This window comes from Amyelois transitella, chromosome 20 (genome assembly GCF_032362555.1).
Source record: "Amyelois transitella isolate CPQ chromosome 20, ilAmyTran1.1, whole genome shotgun sequence".
Lineage (NCBI taxonomy): Eukaryota > Metazoa > Arthropoda > Insecta > Lepidoptera > Pyralidae > Amyelois > Amyelois transitella.
In genome coordinates, this window is record NC_083523.1 from 8,058,159 (window position 1) to 8,085,630 (window position 27,472).

A 27,472-nucleotide genomic window follows, 5' to 3' on the forward strand; every position below is an offset into this window, starting at 1 on the left:
TGACTTCTGAAATGTGGAAGAAATAGCTTGGATTTCTGAGACCTGAACCCGCTACCGTTGGTCCGGAGACTTGCTCGATTGGTCGGGTAATACCATTTCCTAGAGTAGAAGAACATTTTTTCAATTCGATCATTAATCTTTTCGACCATAACGTAACGTATTCGACTAAACGAAAGCTACATTTAACCAAATTAAGTCTTGTAACTATTGTCTCTGTTTACCCCGTAAGGGATAAAGACGTGTGATGTGTGAAAAAGATTAATAAAAGACAGGTACAATTTCCGACAGTTTATTTTTTCATCCTACACACTTGTATACATTTAGACAAAATACATAAAAACATCCAAATTGTTTCTATATAGACCGATCGAGAAATACCACCGTATTTTACTGCGGTAAATTAAAATAGGGGTCTACAGTATTATTGAATTTTTAATTTAATTATTTCTAATAAGTCATATATACAAGGCCTGAAATTCTCCTAAGGGGCAGGCCAAGACGAACTTAATCAAATTGGGAACGTTCTTGTAAAAAAAATTGTTTGTTTGTAATATCTTTATTGCACAGAAATTTACACAGTTACAAGAAATAGTACATAGTTATAAAAGAAATAAATCACTTGCAATGGCGGACTTATCCCATGAAGGGATCTCTTCCTGTCAGCCGGCAAATAAAGGAACTAGATAATTAAATAAAAAGCGGCAAGTCACTGTGTTTTTAACAACAATATAATAATATACTAACAGAAATTCAAAGGTCAGGTCAAGACTACCTAAACGAGCTTGCATTAATGTAACAGAAATATGCAGGGAGCGTAGCAAGTGGACAGATGTAGTCTCTGTCTTACCCCACGGGAAAGAGGAACGATTATATGACAGTACGGTAAATAAAGATACTGTGGTAATTCTCAATCGAATTATTACTTATAGTTTGTAAAAACACTAAAGATACAATGTAGAATCACTGATAGGAAACAGTAAGTACAACAGAGTAGTTTTTGAAATAAATCGGATATCTAATAACAATTTTTTGATATAAAATTTTACGCCAATAACTTTGCCACTCCTTTTTAAATTATAATAGGTGTTCAGCCTCCGTACATGACACGCGCGACGCTGTTATTATCGCGCGAAAAACTATCGCTGTTTCGCTTTTTATTATGACGTGAAATGAGACAGCAGTAGTTTTGTCAAGCTACAGGCTCTATATATTACTAGGCTTGGCGGTTATATTAAACTCGACCTGTGCTATTTGAAACATCTTTTTTTGCCCACAGAACCACTGAAACCTTTTCTACACCAACTTGTCCAAACATAGTCCAATTTATTTCAAAAACGAATTTCATTTCATGCGATAGATCATACGATAGCACCATATATATATATATATATATACACTAACCGGGAGACATTAACCTGATAAAACACCGATAAATTGATTCAAATTTGTAAATACATTCAGTAAAATATACATCTATATATTCTTATACATTGTAAGCCAGGATTTTAATACTTCTACGCATAGGAATTTCGCTAATTATAGTAAAGACATTTTGATAATCTAAATGTAAATGAAAAATGCTTATATTTTTTTTTGTCTTTCATAATATTTACTTTATTAATGCAGGTCATTGATCAATTGTCCCATTTGGGTATCAGAAGATAGATTTTACTCGTAATCTAATCATTTTTTGCAGTTTACAAGGATAACATTTCAGAAATTTATTACGAAATGTTATCATATTCTTATTTACGTACAATATCGTGGTGTGTGTAATTTATTTTATGTTATTTTTACATTGCCCGAGTACATCAACTAACTAGTGATATTAAAAAAGTTTACGTTATAAAATGCACTCGAATTATTAACTGATGTTTAGACTTTCTAATGTAAAAAAAAACTAACATTAAATACAGTAGGTATTATTATAAAAGGTTTTAACTACGAAAAGGTGGGATGTGTAAATTACAGGTAAAATATCTAAACAAAATGTCTGTCTACATACATGCATATGGTCACGTCTATATCCCTTGCGGGGTAGGCAGAGCCAACAGTCTTGAAAAGACTGAATGGCCACGTTCAGCTATTTGGCTTAATGATAGAATATTCTGTCTGTTTGTGTGTAAACTCTTTACTGGACGTAAGAAAATTAATAACATAACAGATGTAAAACGAATGATTGCTTTGGAGAACTTTATTTCTTCTGTCCGAATAATAAAAAGAATTTTTATCCGTTACGTACTTTTATGAACTTTCGATTGAAATAACTTTATATAAATTCATAAATATTTCATAAATCTCCCTCACGAAATTATATTTTAAATATTAAAAAATTAACGCTACGGCAAGACAAAATTGCATTTTAAACTTGAGCAGATAAAATTTGTGAAGTTTTTTTCATGCAAATAAAAAAAAAACAATAATAAAAAAATTAGCAACATTTAAATACTGAACTACTATTAATGAAAAATCTTTTTCTTGACATGAATGTATTAATTCATTCATTCATTTGCCAACCAAATGAGAGTATTGAAAAATATTGAACACCAGATGGCAGCACAATAAAGTTTTGTCCAGAAATGATGATGATGATGAAAAAAAAACAATATTTTATTATACAAACTTCATTAAGATATCATTAGATTTTTATATAAAAATACAATTCATTACATGCATAACTTACATAATTTGAAATGTGTACACCTTTAAATTATTAATTTTAAAAAAATCATCGAACTAAATAGAATTTAACGTCACTATTCTGCCACTTACGTACATTTTTTAAACTTTACAGTTAATTAGAACACAAATTAACACCTTATAGTTTAGGCCATAACTTTTATCATGAATCAATAGTTCTCATTGAGCAGATATTTATTGTTAAACATCGCTAACATTTAGAGCCCCTCCACACTAAGCGTCGACGCCTTGGTAGGTACACACATGTAAGCATTAGAAAAACGACGCTCGAAAGACGCCAAGTGTATAGGGGCCTTAAATATCTCGTAAATAAAACGCTGATTAATTGACTGACATATCAAAACGATCCCCAAACCGCTGGGAGATTTGAAATTTGACATGCAAGGTCCTTATGTGGTCTAGTGACGATTTTACAAAATTAACACGGTAACAAAAAATATATGGATTTTTATTTGTTTTATGCGGGCGAAGTCGCGTGCTTAATCTAGTTGTAAATTTACATTTTTCGATGTTCAATTCTCGATTTGGCGAAGATCCATAATCTCTGCTTATCCTTTCAGAAAATAAGTAAAATTTCATAAAATTTTAAAACCACGCGCATTTTGATCACTGGAAGGTGTACACGGCATTCAAACGCTTAAAATTTAAAAACCGAAACACTTCTTACAAATATAATATAGACTTTATGTATATAATACAATGGGTATAAAGTGAAATTGCACAAACATATTTTAATTACATCAAATCATACAAGAACTTAAATTAGATATTAATAATACATTAAACGCTAAATTTTAATTGAAAACCATTCAATTACAATTCATTTTAAATTATATTACGTTATGACAGTCTCATTCGTTTATCGTTTAATGTGGCGACATCTCTTTGCCATCAGCCATTAACTACGAGCACGCTAAATCGCGCAAGCAAAGTTTTTAGACATTGGAGCTTAAATACAACCTCAGTTAGTAGTAAAAAAGTGATCCATCGATTTTAAGGTGTTATAATTATTATTTTTTCTAAATAATGTACGTATAATTTTATCCGACTAGGTCTTTCCAATTTTTGCTAATTAATAAGTTATGTGAACAACGTCGCCGCCGACTGAGAGTAGACATTGGCCCTGAAAGATAAATGTATAAAATCCTATTAGAAATTTTATATTTATGCGCAAGACAAGACCGATGTACGAGTATCAATTTAAAGTACGGGTACCGTGTGGTTCTCGAAACTTAAGATTAGGATCACTCCTATCTGTTTCTCATGGATGTCGTAAAAGGCGACTAAGGGAATATGTACGTACATTCATTAAGTGCATCGTTTACCGTGATTGTTTTATTTCAGACAGGAGTCGCTTCGTGTAAAAACCTGACTCACTCATCCTGGGTCATGGTCAAAATCACACTTCAGGCTTCGTTCGAGTGGATGAGGATGTGATCGGGCTTAATACCAGAAAGAAAAGGACACGAGACCCGATTAAATACGAGTCAAGATTAGTTTAGTTTTTTTTTAAATAAATATACTTAAAACGAATTTAGCGTCATCTAACAAAAACGAGACAAACTTATTACAAAAGGTAACTAAATAAAACCCACTCACAAAAAGCGACAAACCTGGCGCAATCTACAATAGAATACAGGTTTTTTCGTAAATCCCGCGAGAAATGTTGTTTTTACCGGGATGTAAAGTACCCTATTTCCTACTCTAGACCCTTATTTATATATTGATATTTTAAGAAGATTAATTCAGAAGATACCCCGTGATGAGGTAACAAACAAAGAAACACACTCCCTGGCACCTTTACAATATTAGTTGGGATGAAGTTAACAAACCTCTTGTAGGATTCTCAATAAGGACATATTAAAGTAATAAGTTTCTCACCTGGTTTTTATGCGCGTTGTCTTGTAACATGAGCTGTGTGATGTAGAAGGAAGTCAGTGCGTTCCCGCCGAGGGCTGCAGTGTATGCTCTGAGTATAGCCATTACCTACGGTAATAAAAAAATAAAAATTACAAATAAAACCGACACTAATTTTACACACAGACAGACAGACACACACACAGGTACATTTATAACACATCTCTTTTTTGCACCGGGTTTTAAGCTAAGGACCCTTGCGGGGTGAACAGTCTCGCAAAAACTGAAAGGCCACGTATTCCTTTATGGCTAAATGAAGGTATTGAAACTCAAAAGCGAGAGATTGCTAGTCCATCGCCTAAAAGTAGAATATACCTACAGAGACGTTAAACAACAAAAAAAAATATAACTATAACAATTATCTTAATTTCTCGTCATTTCTCACATTTGATCAGTCTATAAATTTTGCTTTAAGTAATTGTGTAGGAAAGTACACCTATCCCTACACAAACATGCAAAACGATGCTAAGCCTCCCAATTTTTTAACGGTGGTAATTTCTTGTACGAACATAACAACAAAACCTAAGAGTACAAATTCTCTGAGCACCGGCCCGGTATTAAAATTGCATATATACGAATAATTTCTCGTCATTTCTCATAGTTTCTCAACATTTCTCATCTTATTCTCACTTACCTCACAAGTAAAAGTATGTAGGAACCCGCTAAGGCCGCCCAATTCTCTAACAGCGGTAGTTTCTCGCACGAACAACAGCCGTAAAGCGCAAACTCGCCGAGTGCCGCGTGCGCCGCTTATGTAGCTTAATGACGTAAGAGAAACCATTGTCGGGGCCTGAAACAAATATTTTGGATTAACCTAATCGGATTAATTTACAATTTTTTTAATTATTGTCTATTAATGAACTTGGGACGAATACAATTGTTTTGAATGTTTGCAAAAGTTTGCCGCGTTACAAACTTACATATAAATAATGCATTTATACTTTCAAACTGTCGGTCTGATTTTGATAAAATTTAAAAGGTATGTAAGTTCTGTCTGTCTGTCTGAGATGTGTGTTAATTTTTCAGTTCGTAGGGTAACAAAATCGGTTAAGTGGTTTTTGTAAATAATAATTGTAACATGTGGTTCACGCCATTTTCCCCTGGATGTCGTCAAGAGCGACTAAAAAACTTGGCATTCTTCTTTTAGGCGATGTCCTGGCAACCTGTCACTATTTGAATCTCCATCATTAAGCCAAACAGCTGAACCTGCTCCTATCAGTCTTTTCGAGACTGTCGATTCTTGTCTACCTAGCACGGGATATAAACGTGATATGTATGTATGTGTAGATAGATAAAAACGTTTATTCAGTTGCTACAGACACAAAATACAAAAATAAACATAACATTATAAAAAAACACAGTTGAGTTGCATTTGCGTGCTGCAGCAAGTAGAAAAGGTCCATAACTCAGCGGAATTTAGCGTAGTGTATGTGTGTAATAAATAAAGTGTTTACGCGAAATCTGAACAGGATAAATGAGGCACTGACCTGTCCGCCCGCAGCGGCGCTGTCGGCGGGCGGCGCGGCGGCCGGCTCCTCGTCCAGCTGGAAGATGTCGTCGTCCGCGTCGCCCGCGCCCGCGCCCGCGCCGGGGGCGGCGCCCTCGGGCTTCGGGGGCTCCGCCAGGGGGAGCGCCGCGCCGGACACTATCAGCTGGATCTCGTCCTGGGGGAAACGAAATAAATAAATATTTACGGGACAAATTACACAAATTGAGTTAGCATCGAAGTAAGTTCGACACTTGTGATATGTGGCGATGTTTAGTGACGTCACACGACATCGGCCAATCGCAATAAGGATACGACGCGCTCAATCAATAACAGCGTGTGGCGATATCTCAAAAGTCATGCGCCACCAAGCCATATACAGCGCCTATGAATAAATCGCGATATTAAAAATTACACGGATTGGAGCATAAGTACAACCGACTCAAAATCGTCTAGCCGTATAAAAAGAAGCAGACGTAGTTTTACTATACGACAAAATTAAGCACCAATAGTATATTACCAATATATATTCACGCCTCACGCACACACTCTCACGAATAGTGAGACAGTCGGCCGCCATTAAATCATGAATTATCTCATTTTCTGTCACTCACACAAGCATACAATGCCGCCATTACGATGCTTCACTTTTTTTCAAGCCGCACAACGTCTGCCTTTTACCTACGTACATACATACAAACACATAGTCACATCTATATCCCTTGCGGGATAGATAGACCCCGCAGTCTTGAAAGACTGAAAGGCCACGTTCAGCTATTAGGCTTAATGATAAAATTGAGCTTCTAATATTGACACATTGCTAGCCCATCGCCTAAAAGAATCCTACGTCTATGGTTTAAAAAGAAGCCCTTATTATTTATACCTCAGGCAGCTCCAGCTGGAAGCGCGGCGCCAGCATCGCACAGGGCTGCAACCTGCGCAGTTTGTACGTGACGCCGTCCAGCGCCCGCGACACGTGGCGCTCGGCCGCCGGCGACGCCGCGCCGCCTTGACCCGACAGGGTCAGTCTCGCTCGCCACACCTAGGTTTAAAGAACTTTATTTCCTCATAAAGAATTAACAATTCACTTACTGAGAAATTCACAATATACATCATAAGTATAGCAAGACAGTGAGCGTATATAAAACAAAAATTAAAATAAGGAACTATGTAGGGTAGGAGTCACAAAAATCTGCGTCGACTGCTAGTTGCACATCGGGCAACCACGGATCTAAAGTTCACAGAGCGCAATCAAACAATACATACATACGGTCACGTCTGTGTCCCTTACGGGGTAGACAGAGGCAATGGTCTTGAAAGACCAAATGGCCACGTTCAGCTGCTCGGCTCAATGATGGAATTGAGATCCAAATAGTGACAGGTTGCTAGACCATCGCCTAAAAAAAATGGATCGCAATTTCATAAGCCTATCCCTTGGTCGCCTTTTACGACATCCATAGGAAAGAGATAGAGTGGTCCTAATTTTTTTTTCTTTTGGTCTAATTCTTTTCGTTTTGACTGACAACGACAAAAATAAAAAAGGTTATCATATACCGAGAAAAAAAATATTCGATATATTTGTAGATTGCTAGTTGTTGTATATGTGTAATTATCCTTGTAATAAAGGCAGACTATAACACATACCTGCGCAAACGCATGCGGCGGTGCGTTCCTGGCGGCTCTCATCGCCGGCGTGAACACTTGCATACGGGAGTGAAGGCGACGCGATGCTAAATTGCGGGCAGTCTCAACCTAGAATCGATTCGAAATCATTAACAATATACGATAAAGAGTCTATAAATCGAACAAAAGGAGGAAAAGAAAAGAGTCAAATAAAACTTACATCTTCCGCCTCGTCTAATTCAAGGACACACGCGTCTTTATCCGCGCTTAGTTCTAAGATAGGTGGCGCCACTTCTTCGGACTCTATTTCCGGTAGGGCGCCATTGGTATTGTGTTCCGGAACACCTGTCACAGATAGTAAAAAGATCACAGTTGTAAAAGATAAAATAATATAACTCTTATCATAATTCATGACGCGAATTATACAAATTAAATTTAAGCAAATAACTTACCGACATCATATCCATTAGCGATCTTGTTCGCTGTAAATGTGTCCCAAAGGGCTTTTTGTATTTCAAGCGCTTCCTTTTCATTCTCTGTGGCCTGCAAAAAATATAAATAACTATAACATTTGAATGCATGTACTAATGTGTGTAATTATCTCATCATAATGAATGTATGTGGATATTGTGTCTAGAAAACCGTGCGAGAAACGATGTTGTGTTGGTTGCTCCAAATCCGTAAAGGAATATTGCTTGCGCGTTTTAGAATTTTCACTCTAATTGGCTTTACAATAGGGCGTCATCTGTTTTCTTGATGTTCCCTATTTCATTTTCACTGACTCTGGCAGTCATTTTTGACTAAAGTAGTCACAATCTCATTTTTGACCGTAAATAAGTGATGGAGTCATTTTAGTCCATAAATGAGTGATGAGAGTAATTTTTGACCACAGCCGCAGCGCCGCGCCACTATCCAGCGCGACCACGCAGCGCTCGCCCAGCGACATGCGCGTTTAAGTGTGTGTGTGTGTGTGTGTGTTTGTGTGTGTAAGTGTGTGTGTGTGTGTGTATGTGTGCGCTGACCTTGACAGCGCGACCACGCAGCGCTCGCCCAGCGACATGCGCGTTTAAGTGTGTGTGTGTGTGTTTGTGTGTGTGTGAGTGTGTGTGTGTGTGTGTGTGTGTGTGTGTGCGCTGACCTTGATGGTGGGCGGCGCGGGCGGCGGCAGCGCGCACAGCCGCAGCGCCGCGCCGCTCGCCAGCGCGACCACGCAGCGCTCGCCCAGCGACATGCGCGTTTAAGTGTGTGTGTGTGTGTTTGTGTGTGTGTGTGTGTGTGTGTGTGTGTGTGTGTGTGTATGTGTGCGCTGACCTTGATGGTGGGCGGCGCGGGCGGCGGCAGCGCGCACAGCCGCAGCGCCGCGCCGCTCGCCAGCGCGACCACGCAGCGCTCGCCCAGCGACACGCGCGTTTGTAAGTTGAACAGCGCGTTTGCGCCCTGAAAAAATAAACGCGAATGGAAAATAGCAAATTTCAAATTATTTTATTTCAATAACAAGTTAAAATTGGTTGACGGGAAGAAATCCTGATTGGAATAAGTCCGCCATTGTACATATTCTTCTACATCTAATAACTGTTTTGTAATTTATTATTATTTCTCTTTACGTGCAATAAAGAGCAAACAAACAAACAATTCCTAATAGTCTTTGTTACGGGAGCAATGATTATTGCTCGACCGCCATCAAAGGGAAATACAACCACCAGGCTGGTATTGTGCCTGGAGAATCGCGTGACAAACGATGTTTTGTCGGAGGTTTTATATGTACGAGTATATGGTATATATGCGTGAAATCTTTGCTTGCGAGATTTAGTCACTTCGCTACTATTTGCTGATAGCGTCGATCGTATGATTGGTTGTTGTGACATGTGGTGTAGAGATGTCCGCACTAAAAGGGATAAAATTGCAGGTAAAAGTTAGTCTCAATAGATAAGTGAATAAAAGGGTACAAAAAATGGCATACCTGCATCCTCAGCTTGGCAAGCAGTAGCTTATGCAATTCATACTCCAAGAACGGCAGTTGGTCCGAGATATCCCGAGCCCCGGGTTCGCCGGTAGGGGGCGCGCGTCTAACTCGCGCCGCTACAGAAATAATATCCCTATTAATAAGTAGCTAACAATTCTGTATGTACTTAAGGTTTGGCTGAAGATATTTTAATTATTTGTAAATCTTTATAGCGTTTTAAAACTAGAACCTGTGTACGTAATTCTGAAAATATTATTTGTCTGTCAATCCCTGAAGAGAAAACAACATTAATGGATAGTTTAATTACCTTAATAAATTACTTCCGATACATTTTCAATTGTTTAAAATAGTGTAAGATGTTCAGCCGCACTAGGTGTCTGGTCAACATTTGACACCAGTTCCATTATGTCGAAATCCATTTGTAAATAGAACTAGTGATAAGAATCATTATTATCAGTAGTTCCATCACGGAACCGTACCATAATACATGTGTCAACGAATGATTTTAAATAAACAAAAATGAACACTGTACGTTTTAATAAGAGTTACTATGGTTTTGTACTACTCTTTAAAGGAAAACCAACGTGTAGACGGGATGATTGTTTATTTGCAACAGATTCACATAATGACAACTCCTATCAATTGGACAATGCATTTGAACATCGAACAAATACAAAGCAAATCCAATTATCGTAACACAAGTCTCGAACTTACTTCGAAGCTAACTCAATCAGTGTTATTTGTCACGCATATATTTATTTTAGTTAAAAAAAATGACAAAATGAAAACAAAAAAACTAATTTACTTACCTACAGCGGTCAACGTGACCGCTTTGGGGTAAGCGACGAGTCGGGAAGGTTTGGCGCAGGTAGCTAGCAACACCGCTGGTACTTTTGCTCGTCTGTTACATTAAAGGATAGTGTTAAAAACATTTATCATAATCTTAGCTGCAAAAGTTCCCTTACTGGATGATATAACATAATGATGTATTGTGTCACCTTGGCTGTTCAATCTTTTCATTGACATATTGGTCTTCTGTATTTTGACGATCATGCGGTCATCATATACATTTCCAAGAAAGAGGCATGATAATAATAAAAATGCTAGAAGGATTGTTTCAATCTGGAATTTCTCTGTAGAATGTTTACGGGCTATGTGGATGAGCGGTACTCCAACTAACAAGTTCTTAAACGAACGAGATGCTTGGACAAAACGTCACCACAAAATAATTACTCTATTTTCATAACTCTATTCTTAAAATGTTTATTGTATACATATGTATAGTATATGTCGTCTGACTTCCGCATCTTATACATCATATATTAAGCTTTTATTTACATCGGAAAGCCACCAGATGGTTTAATGATAGAATTCAGATCCACATTGTAACAGAGAGCTAGGTAATCGCCCACAGAAAATCAAACATAAATAAGCATTTTCCTTGATGGCCTATTACCCCTGCGCGGGGAAAGTAGCGATTGGGACACACAAAATATGTTTTTTTTGCTACCAGTACACTATGTCTGACCTCAGCAAGTCAAAGACAAACGAGAAAAACCTAGAAAGCCTGAAGGATAAATTTCTGTAAACAGTATTACCGGCACCCCCCACAGGCCCCCAGCTCGGCCCTGTAGGGCCCCGCGGCGGGGGAGTACGGCACGTGGGCCACGGAACACCAGTCATGGGGCAACGACTCTTCTGGGGGCTTCGTACCGTTACCTGGGAAAACACATATCTGTATAAATCTTGACCTCTTGTTGTCTATGGTCTATCTTCCTCATGGCTTTATGGTCCCGGTTGCATCCTCGCCACTCTGAAGAGGAGTGTGCCTTTGACCGTGGACCCTGGATTGGGTGAGCTCAGGGTATTAATTTGACTCTTATGTTCTATACAAATTTGATATTAATCATGTATTCGTTTATTTACGTAAGATGCGAAACTGCACCATAAAAAAACACAGATTTCATAAATAACAGTTAACGAAAAATGCCTACTAATTCCATCGAGACATTCCAATGTAGTATGCTTTTGGTCCATTAGATAACAATAATTCAATTGTGATTTTTCTTACCAGTGACAGTGGGTTCGAGATCGGCGTTGAAATCACAGTCGAGGTTAATGACCGCCGCGGTACCCGATGCGGATAAAACGCATACGTCTTCGCTGCAACAATATAGGACTGTAAACCATTTGTGTCAAACTGCAGCCAACTACACAAAGGTCTGTGGCAACATCACTAACGTCACACGCCAGCAGCCAATCACAGCGAAGAATCTGACGGGTTAGAGCATTTATTGATTGTATTTGCGACCTTCGACTGAACATCGTCTGTCGCGTGGATGGCCAGGTATCACACCAGCCTGGGGGAAGGGCTATTTGGCCAACCTTTAGGGGATCTCCATCCATCCGTGAGGCTCCCGGCACCAATACAAAAAAGAATAGGACCACTCCACTTCTTTCCCATGGATGTCGTAAAAGGCGACTTAGTGATAGACTTACATACTTGCGATTCTTATTTTAGGCGATGGACTAGCAACCCGTCACTATTTGGATCTCAATTCCATCATTGAGCCGAGCAGCTGAACGTGGCCATTCGGTCTTTTCGTGACTATTGTCTCTGTCTACCCCGCAGGGGATATAGACGTGACTATAAGTATGTATACATACATACATAAAATCACGCCTCTTTCCCGGAGGGGTAGGCAGAGGCTACCTCTTTCCACTTGCCACGATCTCTGCATACTTCCTTCGCTTCATCCACATTCATATCTCTCTTCATGCAAGCTCGGCGGTTTTGGGTACTTTTGACCTGACCCTTTACCAGGACGTTCTTAATTTATATGTATGTATGTATATATATATATAGAGTCACCATATGTGCGCGGTGTCGCTGTAGGCCAGCACGGCGTTGCAGCGCAGCGCGCGCGCGTGCGCCCGCAGCTCGGTGCGCAGCTCCGCCCACCACGCCGCGCGCGCCGCGCTCTCGCCGCCGCCGTCCACCAGCTTCACGGAGCGCGCGCACACCGTGCCCCCTGCGCACACGCATACACACATCGCAATCACACTCCTCTGACGTAGGCGGAGACTTGTATCATTTCATTTTTTGATTTTTACTCTTAATGTAATAGAATGCCGGTGCCGTGTGGTTCCCGGCACCAACAGAAAAAAGAATAGGACCACTCCATCGCTCTCCCATGGATGTCGTAAAAGGCAACTAAGGGGTAGGCGTAGTAACTTGGGATTCTTGTTTTAGGCGATGGGCTAGCGACCTGTCACTATTTGAACCTAAATTCTATCATTACCCCAAATAGCTGAACGTGGCCTATCAGTATTTTCAAGACTGTTGGCTCTGTCTACCCCGCAAAGGATATAGACGTGATTATATGTGAAATGTGATGTAATAGAATAGATTTATTTTCAATGTGATACGTCGTATCCAATTTTGAAGTTCATTTTCAAAATTGAATACAACGTTTCAGTTTTCGACGTCGCATCACTTAAATCTAATTATATCTGCTGCTGTTTCCAAAGCGCATGTGTAGAAGATGAGGCGGATCAAACTACAGTGCAATATTTTCACCGGACGTGAATTAACAAACATAGATCTCTTAAATCTAAATCGTGAACAAATGCACATTGTCTACATTAAAAAAAAAGAATGAATATAAAACTACTGATTTCAATATATAAAATCACACTTCTTTCCTGTAAACAGAGAACTACATCTCATTTTATTTTTGATTTTTACTCTTCATACAAACTTCTTTTGACCGAACTTTTGCTAGGATGATCTTTTTGACCTGACTTTTGCTAGGATGTCCCCGATTTGATCAATGCTTGCTAGGGAAAGTCGAATAAGTCATCATTTTTCAACACGCCGGGTTCAAGTTTCGGGACGCACAAGGCTTATTTTCGACATTTGTTTATTTACTTTTCCCATTCTTCATACACTTCGCTTGCACACCCAGGTTTAGTAATAAAGTTATATGAATAATTAACATACTAAAACCAAATAATGTAAAACAGTGTCACACACTTGCAACACAAATTGAAATCTTTACAAAAGTATATCATAAAAAATTACACCTTCTTCATCATCAAATTCAAAATAAATTTATAATTCTGAAAGCAACAAAAGTAACGATATTAAAGATGTATGTGTAATATATATTTGACAGCTGTCAAAACGGGTTTCTTATTTCTGGACGAACTGAAGAAATTTATTTTAGCAGTGTTGTGCTTACCGATATGCACTATGAATCCAGGCGGGTACTCTGTCATGGTCAAGAACGGGTACTCCAGCATTTCCAAGTTGTTGCTGTTCATAGACGGCCGTAGGATGGCGCCACCGCCGCTCCCCACGTTACCCGCTGAAGTGTTTAGAGAGCTGCCTAAAAGATGACGTATAATACTTAGATATAACATTATGTCAAGCATAAGAATTAGATTTGTTAAAAATATCATAAAAGGTATCGCTTAATGACGTCAAAATTACATAATATACCTACTACCGCTGCCAAAACGACATTCGGACACGGACAATCACAAGACACGGCGGAACAATCTACTACATTAAAAGGTTTGTCATATCGATATCTATGCATGCTACTTCTTGCGTCCTGTCTTTTTTAATTTATTTATTATAATCATTATTTAGTTTTTTCTATTGTGTCCTCAGCTGTTAAATTTCTAAGCGCTGGATCCGCTTTTGTAGACAGAAATTAAAGTGTTACGAGTAATGATTAGATAAACTGCGAAATTGACTAGTAGTAAAAGCCGCCGTTTACATGTTTTTGCAACGAAGCCAGCAACATATTTTGCGGTCGGCTGTAATGTATAATCAAATATTTAGACAAAGTGGAAGCAAAACACAACGTACCCTTCGGCGTAACACTAAGATCGGAGTCCGAAGATCTCCTATGTATCCCCATAGGCGCCGACGTGGCATTCAACGAAGAATTCTGATTGGTCGGCGGTGGCGCCGGATCTTTCCCGCCGTACGACTCGTGCCGTGCGTGTCTCGGCGAACCCTTATCTTTATCGCTTCTCACTTCCCGATCCCTGTCAACATTGCACGCTGCATGCAAGTTATCGCACACACTAGCACTGTTAGTCTCACAATCATCGACACCTTCTATATCTAAACTCTCAGTATGGTCAATACTACTCTCAGGGAGCGAAGGTATGGTCTCTAACGGTGCGCCACTAAGTATGGGATGAAAGTGCTGTAGGACCGGCTTGGTTTTTGGCACGGTTTCATTGGACATTTTGCACGAATCGATCGAATCTACGCTGTTTTGTCTAACTAATTTGTTTTTGTTCCCCGTTGCAGTTTCATTGGGCGTGATCATTAATGACTGGACCTTCTCGACAAGCATTGTTTCCATTGCGGTATTTATAAGACTGGGTTCACTATCAGTGGTCGTTATAACTTCTTTATTGTTATCTGATTTTTCATCAGTGTATTCAAGAATTTGATGTACTGACTCTGTATCATTGGTGGGATCTAAAATGGTTTGCACTTTATCCATAAGTATTGTTTCAACGGCATTTTTTATAAGGTTAGGAGCCTCTTCAGGATCTTTATGAGGTTCGAGCAAATGTTTTATTTTATCAATAAATGTTGATTTGGCACCAGATTTGACAGAAAACATGGATATGTTGTCATCTGAGTTTTTCTTCACTTCACACAAATCTACTTTACCATTTTTAATTGGACTATTATTACTTAGTTCTTTTGAAGAACCGTTCGAGGATTCGTTAATTGTACACTCTGTATTGGTTCTACTTGTTTCATGATCAACACATGATAGCTTGTCTGATTTTGTTTCAAAATCGAACTGTTTAGATTTAGTCACGTCAGGAGTCGATGGTATAAGCAAAGATTGTACTTTATCTAATAGAATAGTCTCCATAGCCGTGTGAATCAATCCTGTGGCCTCAGGTGACCTATTTCTTGTTTCTTCAACTTTCTCTAATTTTTCATTAACATCATTAAAAAATTGACTATTTCCTCTTAAAGGTACTGGTTCTGGAGACGTCGGTGCAAGAAGTGACTGCACTTTATCTATAAGTATTGTCTCCATAGCAGTATGTACCAAGCTACATGGTTTTATATCTCGCTTTTCTTTTTTCTTTATCGAATGTTGTCTATGTGCATGAGAGTCGTCAAGGAATAAACTACCACTCAGTGAAGCTCTAGAAACAGGTTCAGATCCAATGTACATGGAAACACTAGGACGTGGTAATTCATCACTTTTGTGAAACGTTCGTTTAGCTTCAATCCCTTCTTTATCTAAAGACATTAAGTCAGCGTAAGAGAGAAAAAGGGAACCTAATACGGTTTCACTTGGAGCCTTTGAAGTAACATCAGAACTTGAATTTGGTTGACTTAAAGGTTTAACAACTTCATGCTTTTTCTTTGGCAACAGGGAATAATGTGACAAACTTTTGATCATATTACTTTTAGATATTTTTGAAAGCTGGCGTTTAATGCGTCTGGATGAGCGATATACAAAGCTTTTGCTTTCAATCGGGGAAGATGGGGCACTAACGCTTTTGGATTTCCTATGGGCAAAGGGATTGTGGAACTTGAAATGATGAGTATTAGATTTAGATGCTACAAACGTGTTTGCTTCCGCGACGCCAGATGTTGATGGGACATTCAGATGTTCAATCTTCGCAACTCTGTTGGTATCAACCGCATCGTCAGTTTCCGAAGATTCGGTTTTACTTTCTTGACTTTCATATTTATTTTGGGGTCTAGGAAAAGTTTCTAGTATGTTTAGTTTCTTTTCCATGTGTGCAATAAGAGCCGGATTTATTTCTCGACTTAAAACAGACTGCACTACTGAGCTTGTTGTTTCATAAGACCGTTCATTGTCAGTTCTCAGATCTGAACTTTCGTCGTCTTCTTCATCAGAACTAGAGTAAATTTCAGAACTATCTCCTGAGAGTATTGAAGATACAGATCCATGAAAATCTGGTGCTATAGGTTTTAGGAGGGCATCACTTCTAACTCCTACGGGGGTTGTTGGACATGATTCAGATATTTTCCTCTCGCGTTGTACTGTTTCTGGATTGTCATCGGTAATATTTGTTAGAGAAGAAAACATAAGTTCAGGAATTTTCTTTTCAGATTTGTTATCTTGTGTTTCGGTATTAGATTTTTTTGCTTTGTCCTCATCAGATATATTAATTTGAGGTTCCGATTCACTAGTCCGCCTTATAGTGGAATTGGGAGATGGCTCAGAATCTTGAGTTTCAGCAATACAGGCTAAACTGGTATGAGCATGAATGACGGATCTTGCCAGAATAGACGCCATACCGACGCCTTCATCTAATTTATTTACGAAAGCCTTCTTAAATTTAGGTTTCTTTAACTTTCTCAATTTTCTGAACTCATTTTTAATGTCAATCAGAGATATTTTCGAGGTATCAGACGAATTAGATTGTATTGAAACAGAATCGTCTTGCTTATCTGATTTACGCGAACGAACGCTGCTGAGACGTTTAAAAAACATGTTTGGTTTAAATTTCTTTATCTTTTTAAGAGGGCTACTCGTATCAGAGTCTCCATCGCCGTCACTACGATTGAGTAATTTGTTCAAGTCAGTCTGATCGTCATGAATGTGTCTCAGACTTTTATTAGATATAAAATCATCTTGATATAAGGAAACAGTTCCTGCGTAACTTTTAACACTGGATTGTCTCGTTAGTTCTGCGCTTTTTTCATCATCGTCAATAATATCCTGATCATCGAAGAGAGAAGATGTTCTGGGGTTGAGAATACTGAGAAATCTTTGTAATTCTTCGGGATGCGTATGAAAATATTCGTTTACATCAGTTATACTCTCCGTATCGGTCGACAAAATGTCCAAGTACTTTCTTAGCTGTCTATTGACGGGTAAGACGAAGCGACACAACACACCATGCAAACACGTATTCATAAGTATGTTTATACAATTTGCATTAAGTTATTCTGGTTGCAGCTTCACGACATTTAAAGCCTATGCCATATTCCCTTAGAGTTAGGTATATTTATAGCTGTTTAAAGCAAAGAAAAATATTTAAAAAATTTGAAAAATACCATAATAGAATTTTTTTTTTTCAAAAGACAATATCATTAAATATTGATTGTGATCATAAAAAAACTGATAGAAATACGAATAAATATTTACGCTACTGTAGTAGATCATATGTATGTATGTAAAATAGTTAAAAATATTATTAACCATATTTTACTTACTGCTGGGTGCAAGGTGGTAAGTTGATCGGTTGACTAGGAGTCGGGAGTGGTGTTATGCTGACGGCAGTACCTACAAATACATGATTTAAGTAACATTGTCATCGGAGAATCTATGATCCAAAGGTTAAGGTTAACTGAATAAAAAAGCTGAATGCACAGGTTCAAATCCTTTTTATGTATTTCTTATGTAGTTCTGAGGGAAAACATCGTGAGGAAGAACTTAGGGTGTGAACGTGTAACCATAATTTAATATGGGTTAGGCTCCTCTGCAAACGTTGCGGAGGTCAGATGGGAATCGCTTTGTGTAAAAACGTGATCAAACCAATCGATTATGATACATACATACATATAATCACGCCTTTATCCCTTGCGGGGTAGATAGAGCCCACAGTCTTGATAAGACTAGGCCACGTTTAGCTGTTTGGCTTGATGATAGAATTGACATTCAAATAGTGATAGGTTGCTAGCCCATATCCTAAAAGAAGAATCCCAAGTTAATAAGCCTTTCCCTTTGTTGCCTTTTACGACATCCATGGGAACGACATGGAGTGATCCTATTCTTTTTTTATTGGTGCCGGGAACCACATGGCTCTCGATTATAATACTTAGTACGGTACGCTCTGGGTTCAATTTTCCAAAGGTGGGGGTAATACCAGAACTAATAGGAGATGAAGGTCCCCATGTAAAGGTTGCGGAGGAGGACAGACGAGATCGCTTGAAAATACCTGACCTACAACATCCAGGGTCATGGCCACGGGCACATTTCCAGAGAGGTGAGTATGCAATCGGGACTAACCATATGTTTAATATAATTTGTATTGTGCAACCTCTTTTCTATTTTATTCAGAATGTGTCATAACTGGCCAGTTACAAAAAAAGAAAAAGAAAATTTTTAAGTGTGCATTTGATTTCTTTTTACAATGTAATATCTAGTACAAAATCAAATTGTTAAAACATTATTGTATCAATAAGTTCAGCGGTTTATTACAGTGCATATTTAAAGTTAAACCAAAGTGCAGTTTTACTTCATCCCAAGAGCATCCCCAGTTTATTTTCATATCTAAGTTTTACTTTTTATAGAGTGCTTTACCGTCTTTAACACCATAAAAATGATGATGTAGATACAGTGGTCCTAGCAGATAGATAACTTGAGCCACCACCCATTTACCAGTCAAAGCGAAGAGGCTTGAGTTGTCACGGGAGCCGAGAGGGTATCTTTCAGGCCAACTATATATTATATATGTATATATACGGGACAAATTAGACAGATTGAGTTAGCCTCGAAGTAAGTTCGAAACTTGTGTTACGAGATACTAACGCAACGATACTATATTTATAATAAATACTTATATAGATAAACATCCAAGACCCAGGCCAATCAGAGAAAGTTCGTTTCTCATCATGCCCTGGCCGGGATTCGAACCCGGGACCTCCGGTGTCACAGACAAGCGTACTACCGCTGCGCCACAGAGGCCGACAAAACTGTACTTGTATGCTGCTTACCGATAGCCCTGGCGACTACACCGGCCTCCCCTTCCAAGTCGAAGTCTTGTTGGTACCCCACCACGGCATTGGCCCCTAGTTCCGCCGCTTTTAGACCAACTAGCCGTTGTACCTGGGGAGTAGCGACTGTTATTGTACTAAAATATTAAATTCGCCTTTTACGACATCCATGGGAAAGAGATGGAGTGGTCCTATTCTTTTTTGTATTGGTGCCGGGAACCTCACGGCACGAAATCTATTTACATTTACAACATACTAACTAATAGACCGACACACCACACCGTTAATCCTGAGCCGCTGAGATTTCGTGTTATACAAGTTTCGTGTAGGTATATGTACAAATTACCTGGTTGTACAAATTATCTCAATTCTATCATTAATACAAATAGCTGAACGTGGCCATTGAGTCTTTTCAAGGCTGTTGGCTCTGTCTACCCCGCAAGGGATATAGCCGTGACCATATGTATGTACCTGGTTGCTAAATTTGATGAATGCGACCTGCCTCGCCATAGATGTATGTAGAGATCGTAGCAAATGAAAAGATGCGGTGTTTGCCTACCTCTCCAGAAAAGAGGCGTGACCTAGCCCATAAAAAGCCACTGCCGGACTAAGGTCTCCCCAGAAAGGGGGGGGATTTTACCCATCACCACGCTGGGCAAGCGAGTTGATGACCGCAGTGTCTATTGATTATGGACTATTTTGTCATATCTGCCCACCCCCCAATTATTCCCTTATATGTATGCTATAAGTAATATTGTTTATTTATTTATTTTTTTCTTCTTATGTAACTGTTAACAAAATTTTGAAATGTATTTAAACTGCATAAGTACACAACGAACCTTTGTGGTTTTAACCTAATGCATTATGTGTACCATTGTAATTGTTGGTTTTTTTTTGTACATACATACATACATATAGTCACGTCTATATCCCTTACGGGGTAGACAGAGCCAACAGTCCCGAAAAGACTGAATGGCCACATTCAGTTGCTCGGCTTAATGATGGAATTCAGATCCAAATAGCCGCAATCGCAATTTTATAAGCCTATCCCTTAGTCGCCTTGTACGACATCCATGTGAAAGAGATGGAGTGGTCCTATTCTTTTTGTATTGGTGCCGGGAACAACACGGCTTTTTTTTTTGGTAAAGATAATAAATAAATAAAAAATAAAAAAAGTGAAGATTACCTGGTTGCTAAGTTTGATGAAGGCCACCTGCCTAGCCTCATTGGAGGCCCTGGGCGTGCGTATCTTGTCGATCCACTGGTATTCCGGGTCATCGTTCACCACCAACTCCTCGACGAAACCGTGGATGGATGTCGCTTTGTAGCCGGGGGGTATCATTGGACCTGTGGGAAATATCACAATCAATCGAATTGTTAAAAAAATCAAGAACTTAAAGATTTGAGATTCTTCTTGTAGACGATGGGCTAGTACCCTATCTTTTTTTCTATAACATACATACATACCTACATATGTATAAACACGTTAAGCTGTATGGCTAGAAGATGGAATTGAGATATAAATAGTGACAGGTTGCTAGCCCATCGCCTAAATGAAGAGTCCCAAGTTTATTAGCCTTACCCTTAGTCGCTTTTTACGACATCCATGCCAAAGAGATGGAGTAGTCCTATGTTTTTTTTTCTATTAGTGCCAGGAACCACACGGCACTCTCAAATGATGACAATCTGTTACTAATTAACTAACTAAACTTCAAATAGTGACATATGAATCTCAATTCTATCATTAAACCAAAAAGCTGAATTTGGCCTTTCAGTTTTTTGATGACTGTTGGCTCTGTCTACCCCGCAGATGATATAGACGTGATTATATGTTATGTTCCGTTCATCATTTAGAACTAGTCAGTAGCTTTTACAAAATCTTAAAAATATTTATTTACACACAGCAACTCTTTTTCTTAAGTTGGTTAAAAAAGTAGGGCAGTAACCCGCAAATTCATTCAAACTCCATAATCCAACGACGTAATTCTAAAAGCAAATTTATCAACGGCGCCATTAATTTTACTAAAAAAAAACAAAACTGAAGGGCTTTTGCGTCGTTTTCGCAAACAAATAATATCCACAAACATTTCCTTAATGCCAGATTACCCGACGCGACAGATGGTCCTAATAGTTTGTTATCGGACGCGAATTTGGCGCGACGTCAAGATTTTACACTATAGGTACATCTACGAGTGCTAATCATAAATGAAATTCTTGCGCAAATATTTGGGTACTAAATATATTTGCTAAACAAAGCTATACTTTTAAAAATATCGGATTCAATTTTGCGTTTATTCTATAGGTTATATTCTATAGGTATCAAATCTATGTCCGGATATGTCTTATCTTCAATAACTTTGATCACCTAACATAAGTTACAAAAAAAAACTCACAATGGAAGAATTGCACGCCGCAACTGGATGTCTTGTTGTTAAAGTCCGAGAACAATCAACTTCGACAATCACGTTATCTTCCCTCACTTTGATCACGTAGAAGAGAGTTACCAAATATGAAATAGCATCCTTAACATGGAATACCGACATTTCTCTCTAACGGATAGTCCCTCACTTTGATCACCAAACGTAAGTTAAAAAAAAAAACTCACAATGGAAGAACTGCACGCCGCAGCTGGAAGTCTTGTACTTGTTGAAGTCCGAGAACAATTCCACTTTGACGATCACGTTCAGGTGTCATTTGACCTAAGTCCGGATAGGTATGTCTTATCTTCCCTAACTTTGATCACCAAACATAAGTTACAAAAAAACTCACAATGGAAGAACTGCACGCCGCAACTGGATGTCTTGTACTTGTTGAAGTCGGAGAACAATTCCACTTTGACGATCACGTTCAGGTGTCATTTGACCTAAGTCCGGATAGGTATGTCTTCCCTTCCCTAACTTTGATCACCAAACATAAGTTACAAAAAAACTCACAATGGAAGAACTGCACGCCGCAACTGGATGTCTTGTACTTGTTGAAGTCGGAGAACAATTCCACTTTGACGATCACGTTCAGGTGTCATTTGACCTAAGTCCGGATAGGTATGTCTTATCTTCCCTAACTTTGATCACCAAACATAAGTTACAAAAAAACTCACAATGGAAGAATTGCACGCCGCAGCTGGAAGTCTTGTACTTGTTGAAGTCCGAGAACAATTCCACTTTGACGATCACGTTCAGCTCGCCGCGAATGCCGTGCATCGTGTCGAACACCGGGATCCAGCCGGAGAGCACCGCACCTTGAATTTGTACAAACATACATACTACATATGGTCACGTCTATATCCCTTGCGGGGTAGACAGAGCCAAAAGTCTTGAAAAGACTGAATATATGGCCACGTTCAGCTATTTGGCTTAACGATAGAATTGAGATTCAACTAGTGACAGGTTGCTAGCCCATCGCCTAAAAAAGAATTTTTTAAGGGATAGCCCTTAGTCGCCTTTTACGACATCCATGGGAAAGAGATGGAGTGGTCCTATTCTTTTTTGTATTGATGCCGGAAACCACACGGCACCGAATTTTGAATTTGAATTTGTAAATGTACAAAAATGTTTATCTCCTTCTATGGAAGCCAATTCACTGGAGAATGAAAGACAATGCGTTTTAACCTGTCCTTTTCAGACTTTGGGAATTCCCTATTCGTTATTTATCCCAACAATTTGCGTCTCTCTCTCTCTCTCTCTCTCTCTCATCTTTATGTGCTCCCAGTAGTAGCGATCTCCGCCAGTCCAGCGATCCAGCCGGAGAGCACCGCACCTTGAATTTGTGAATGTACAAAAATGTTTATCTCCTTCTTTAGAAGCCAATTCACTGGAGAATGAAAGACAATGCGTTTTAACCTGTCCTTTTCAGACTTTGGGAATTCCCTTTTCGTTTTTATCCCACCAATTTGCGTCTCTCTCTCTCTCATCTTTATGTGCTCCCAGTAACTATAGTAACAACCTGTCACTATTTGAATCTCAATTCTATCATTAAGCCAAATAGCTGAACGTGGCCATTCAATCTTTTCAAGACTGTCGGCTCTGTCTAACCCGCGAGGGATATAGACGTGACCATATGTATATGTATATGTATGTATGTGCTCCTAGTAGTAGCGATCTCTGCCAGTAAATTTAAGCCCTAGGTCCACTTGCACATACTTACTAATAATAAGACTGTTTACATAAAGTAAAACTTTATGTCTACCAGTTTACCTGTTTCTTTCCCTTAGTCTAAATGTCGCAATTGATAACCAAAAGATAATACTTTTCACCTATTGCAACAATTATGATACAAGTCGGTTAAGGTTCCCTGGGTTAAGTGTGAAAAAGATCAGGCGGGAGTCGCTCCCTGTTATAACCTGACTTACCCAATTTTGGATCGTGTTCATATGCAGGCCTTGGGGTCTTCTGTAGGAAGGACAAAACCAGAATACATACATATCATCCACATCTCAAGCGTGGTAGACAGAGCCAATAGTCTTGAACTTCAACTGTTTGACCAATGCCAATGAAAAAAGCCGGAATGCTGATTATTTTTTACCAGGTTGATCAGAACACAACTTCACATATTTGTTAAGAGTGTATACGTTGCCAATCTGCTTTGAGCGGACACTCATGCTTATTGTGTGTTTAGTGTAGTGCTATATGATAGAGCTTTTTGTTATCGACCTCTTATCAGTGAAACATTTTGTTACATGGGCCATTAGCTAAATAGGCAGATTGCTCATTAGACGTTTCGCTTTCTCGTTTGTGTATGATGACCAGAGATCGGAATAGGTAGATTGATTTTGTGTACTTGCATCATGAATTACCATAGAAAGCATAACATGGATAAGCCTCTTTTCCGGGATTCCATTTCAGTACTTACACTTACAGTAAACTACATTGTCCGCGGGTAACATAGGACTACAATTTACGTGAACGAAGTCGTGGGAAAACAGCTACCACTAATATATTCTTCATCCCACTTGTAAAAATTCCGGAAATAATCTTAATAATTTACAAATCCCGCAATCCCGGACGGAGGCATGTCCATATTAATATATACGTTTCAGTTCATTGACCCCAATTCAATCTACCTATCCGAACTTTAGTGATGACGCCTTTAGTTAGCTAACGAATCCTTACCTCCGTGCCCCCCGGCGGTACTCTTTGCATTGATAGCCTCTCTCGCAAGAAGGGGTGCTAAACTTATGACAACTTTTCCAATTGCATCATTAGCGGAGTACGTGTCGTGGTCCATTAGACGAAGCTGTAACGGCTCATCTTGTAGTTCTGATTCGTCGACCTGGAAAAGTATTTATTGTTATTTTTGCATTTTTGAAATGAAAATATTGATAAATGTGTATGCAGAAAAAGAAGTATGCAGGGATTGTGACAACTGGAAACTCTTCCTTTGCTTCATAAAGAGACGTGATGTATGTATGTATGCTTTTCCCCCAGGGCGTCAGGTACAAATGATTTTACACGTTAAATTCTTTTCAAATTATGTATTATGTTAGATTTTTATACTATTTTTAGGTTTGTAATCGTTGGCAGTGACAGAATTTGAGTGGACCGCGAGAAATGAAATAAATACATTACAGTTTTACGACCCATTTACGTTTTCAGCAAAACAATTAGCCAGTAGGTAATAAATCTTTTCCTGTTTTCATTTCTAGTCCTTTAACTGACTGCCAAATAGTGCTATTTTATCTGACTAGAGAGAGAGAGAGTTATTTATTACATTATGTTCTGTAAGAAGTAACTTTGTAGTAATAAGATGGCAGACGGACGCCAGACGTTTACAAAAATACCCACTATGACGACGCACATCGCACGAGACGATGTCGAACAACAAAATTGCGATAAATTATGAAAGAGTATGGAGGGAAAGGTCGGAGTGGGAAGACCTAGACGAACGTATCTTGATTTTAGAAATTAAGGACGTCCTGGTAAAGGGTCAGGTCAAAAGTACCCGAAACCGCCAAGCTTGCATGAAGAGAGTTATGAATGTGGATGAAGCGAAGGATTTTATGTATTTATTTATTTATTTTATTTTATAACACACTAGCAGCTTATTAAGCTGATGCGTGTGTATCCAAAACTTTGGAGATTTTATCTATGTATGTATTATGAAAACTAGCCATTGCGTGCATCATCATCATATGCACGCATTTAAGTAAAATTGGTGTCATTCCTGTTCCCAAAAATAAATTAAAAAAAAAAAGAAATCTTGTAAAGGTTTTTTCTTTTTTTTTAAATAAAAACTATTTTTAAATTTGTTGAGAGGATGGTATGATGTATATTATTATATTTTATGACTGGATTGAACGTGTGTAATATCTCCGTTTAGCGAAGTGCAGCATGCCACTGACTGCTAGCTGCTAGTCGTCGGTCGGTAGCACGCATGTTTAATTTATATATGTATTACAAAACAAACACTAACATATAATCACGTCTATATCTCTTGTGGGTAGACAGAGACAACAGTCCTCAAAAGACTGAAAGGCCACATTCAGCTGCTGGGCCGAATGATAGAATTGAGATTTAAATAGTGACAGGTTGCTAGCCCATCACCTTGAAGAGGAATCCCAAGCATACATATAAGCCTATTAATTAATCGCATTTTACGATATCCATGGGAAAGAGATTGGAGTGGTCCTATTTTATTTTCTATTGGTGCCGGGAACCACACGGCACAAAAAAACAAACAAATATATTTTCTTTATATTTTTTAAGCTTAAATATATGCAGGATACACTTTGACATAGTTATTTACTATGTTTTTAATGTGACTTACATGCTAATTAAAATTGATTAACTTGAAATCATTGCCAAATTATTCACACAACAGGCATTTTAAAAATCAACCATTATAACTGCTACTGCAGTATTAAATCAAATAAAGTGTTTACATTTACATACATACATATAGTCACATATATAACCCTTGTGGGGTAGACAGAGCCAACAGTCTTGAAAAGACTGATAGGCCATGTTCAGCTTTTGGGCCTGATGATAGAATTGAGATTCAAAAAGTGACACGTTGCTAGCCCATCACTTAAAAAGAAGAATCCCAAGTTTATTTAAGCCAATGGCAAGAAAAGGAGTGGTCCTATTCTTTTTTATTGATGCGGGGATTCATGATTAACGAAAAAAAAAACAATAATTTTTAAGCATATTACTTGCAAGTGTTATCTATTGGGGATGAAATTAGAACATTAACTGTGCTTTATACAATGACAGGTAACTAAATTTACAGATTATTAGTAGAGATAAATAACCTCATTGTTATTCTATGTAATTAAATTGTACTTGATATCTATTAAATGATTTTTTATTTAATTTTCATTTAACCTATGTTTAGATCTTACCTCAAACCTATACCATTCTGTACTACTCCAGTGTGGGTTCAAGGACTTCCTGCACACATCAGTCTTATGGGTGATCCCTCCAAACTTTATCTCCACAAAAGCATCCGTTGTATCACTAGCTCTGTCCATGACAGGCAAATTTCTACCCGCCAGTACTTTTACCTTTATTTTTCCAGGCATTTTTACGGTGTACACAACTTCTTAACACTAAAACACTAATATTGTAATGCAACGAGGACACACAAACTATTAGCACAACATATTTGAGAAGATTATCGCTGAATTCACGAGAGATTAGCGCTTTTAGAACTTTTAATCAGTACCAAAACATCAGATAACGATCTTATCGAAATGTCTGTATGTACATCAAATTTAGACCACAGATTTGATGCACAGGTAAAAAATATGTCCCGTATCATTTCCAACACATTGTTGTTATGAACTTTGATGAAATATGATAGTTTTTGATAAAAATGTAATTATTTTATTTACGCAGACACTGTTTTCATAACGCATTTTCCACGCGATTTACGCGGTGTACTATATAAACACAAGTTTTGCTCGCTTCAGACGTCTGCGAGAGGTGTTCTAAAAGCAATGACTAGGGTTTATTAATAGATAAACGTGCAATTTTATAAATAAAAGTTCGTCTTTCGTAATTCAAGCGACAACAAATGTCAGCTCAGCTGGGATAAT

The 27,472-nt window shown here is 38.4% G+C and overlaps 1 protein-coding gene across 1 annotated transcript; it reads right to left on the reverse strand.

Moving 5' to 3' along the window:
* Positions 1–275: 275 nt before the first annotated feature.
* LOC106131643 (uncharacterized) lies at positions 276–27,451 on the reverse strand. Its single transcript, XM_060949918.1, has 23 exons — positions 26,777–27,451; positions 24,549–24,708; positions 22,538–22,678; positions 20,627–20,787; positions 19,441–19,552; positions 17,938–18,007; positions 15,496–17,585; positions 14,569–15,372; positions 13,934–14,080; positions 12,562–12,721; positions 11,761–11,852; positions 11,288–11,408; positions 10,499–10,590; positions 9,687–9,805; positions 9,038–9,163; positions 8,179–8,269; positions 7,947–8,071; positions 7,748–7,855; positions 6,987–7,145; positions 6,105–6,281; positions 5,252–5,407; positions 4,582–4,686; positions 276–3,823 (listed from the first exon to the last, which is right to left on the reverse strand). The coding sequence occupies exons 1-23, from the start codon at positions 26,954–26,956 to the stop codon at positions 3,773–3,775; spliced, it is 5,547 nt and encodes a 1,848-aa protein (XP_060805901.1). The 5' UTR covers positions 26,957–27,451; the 3' UTR covers positions 276–3,772.
* Positions 27,452–27,472: the final 21 nt, after the last annotated feature.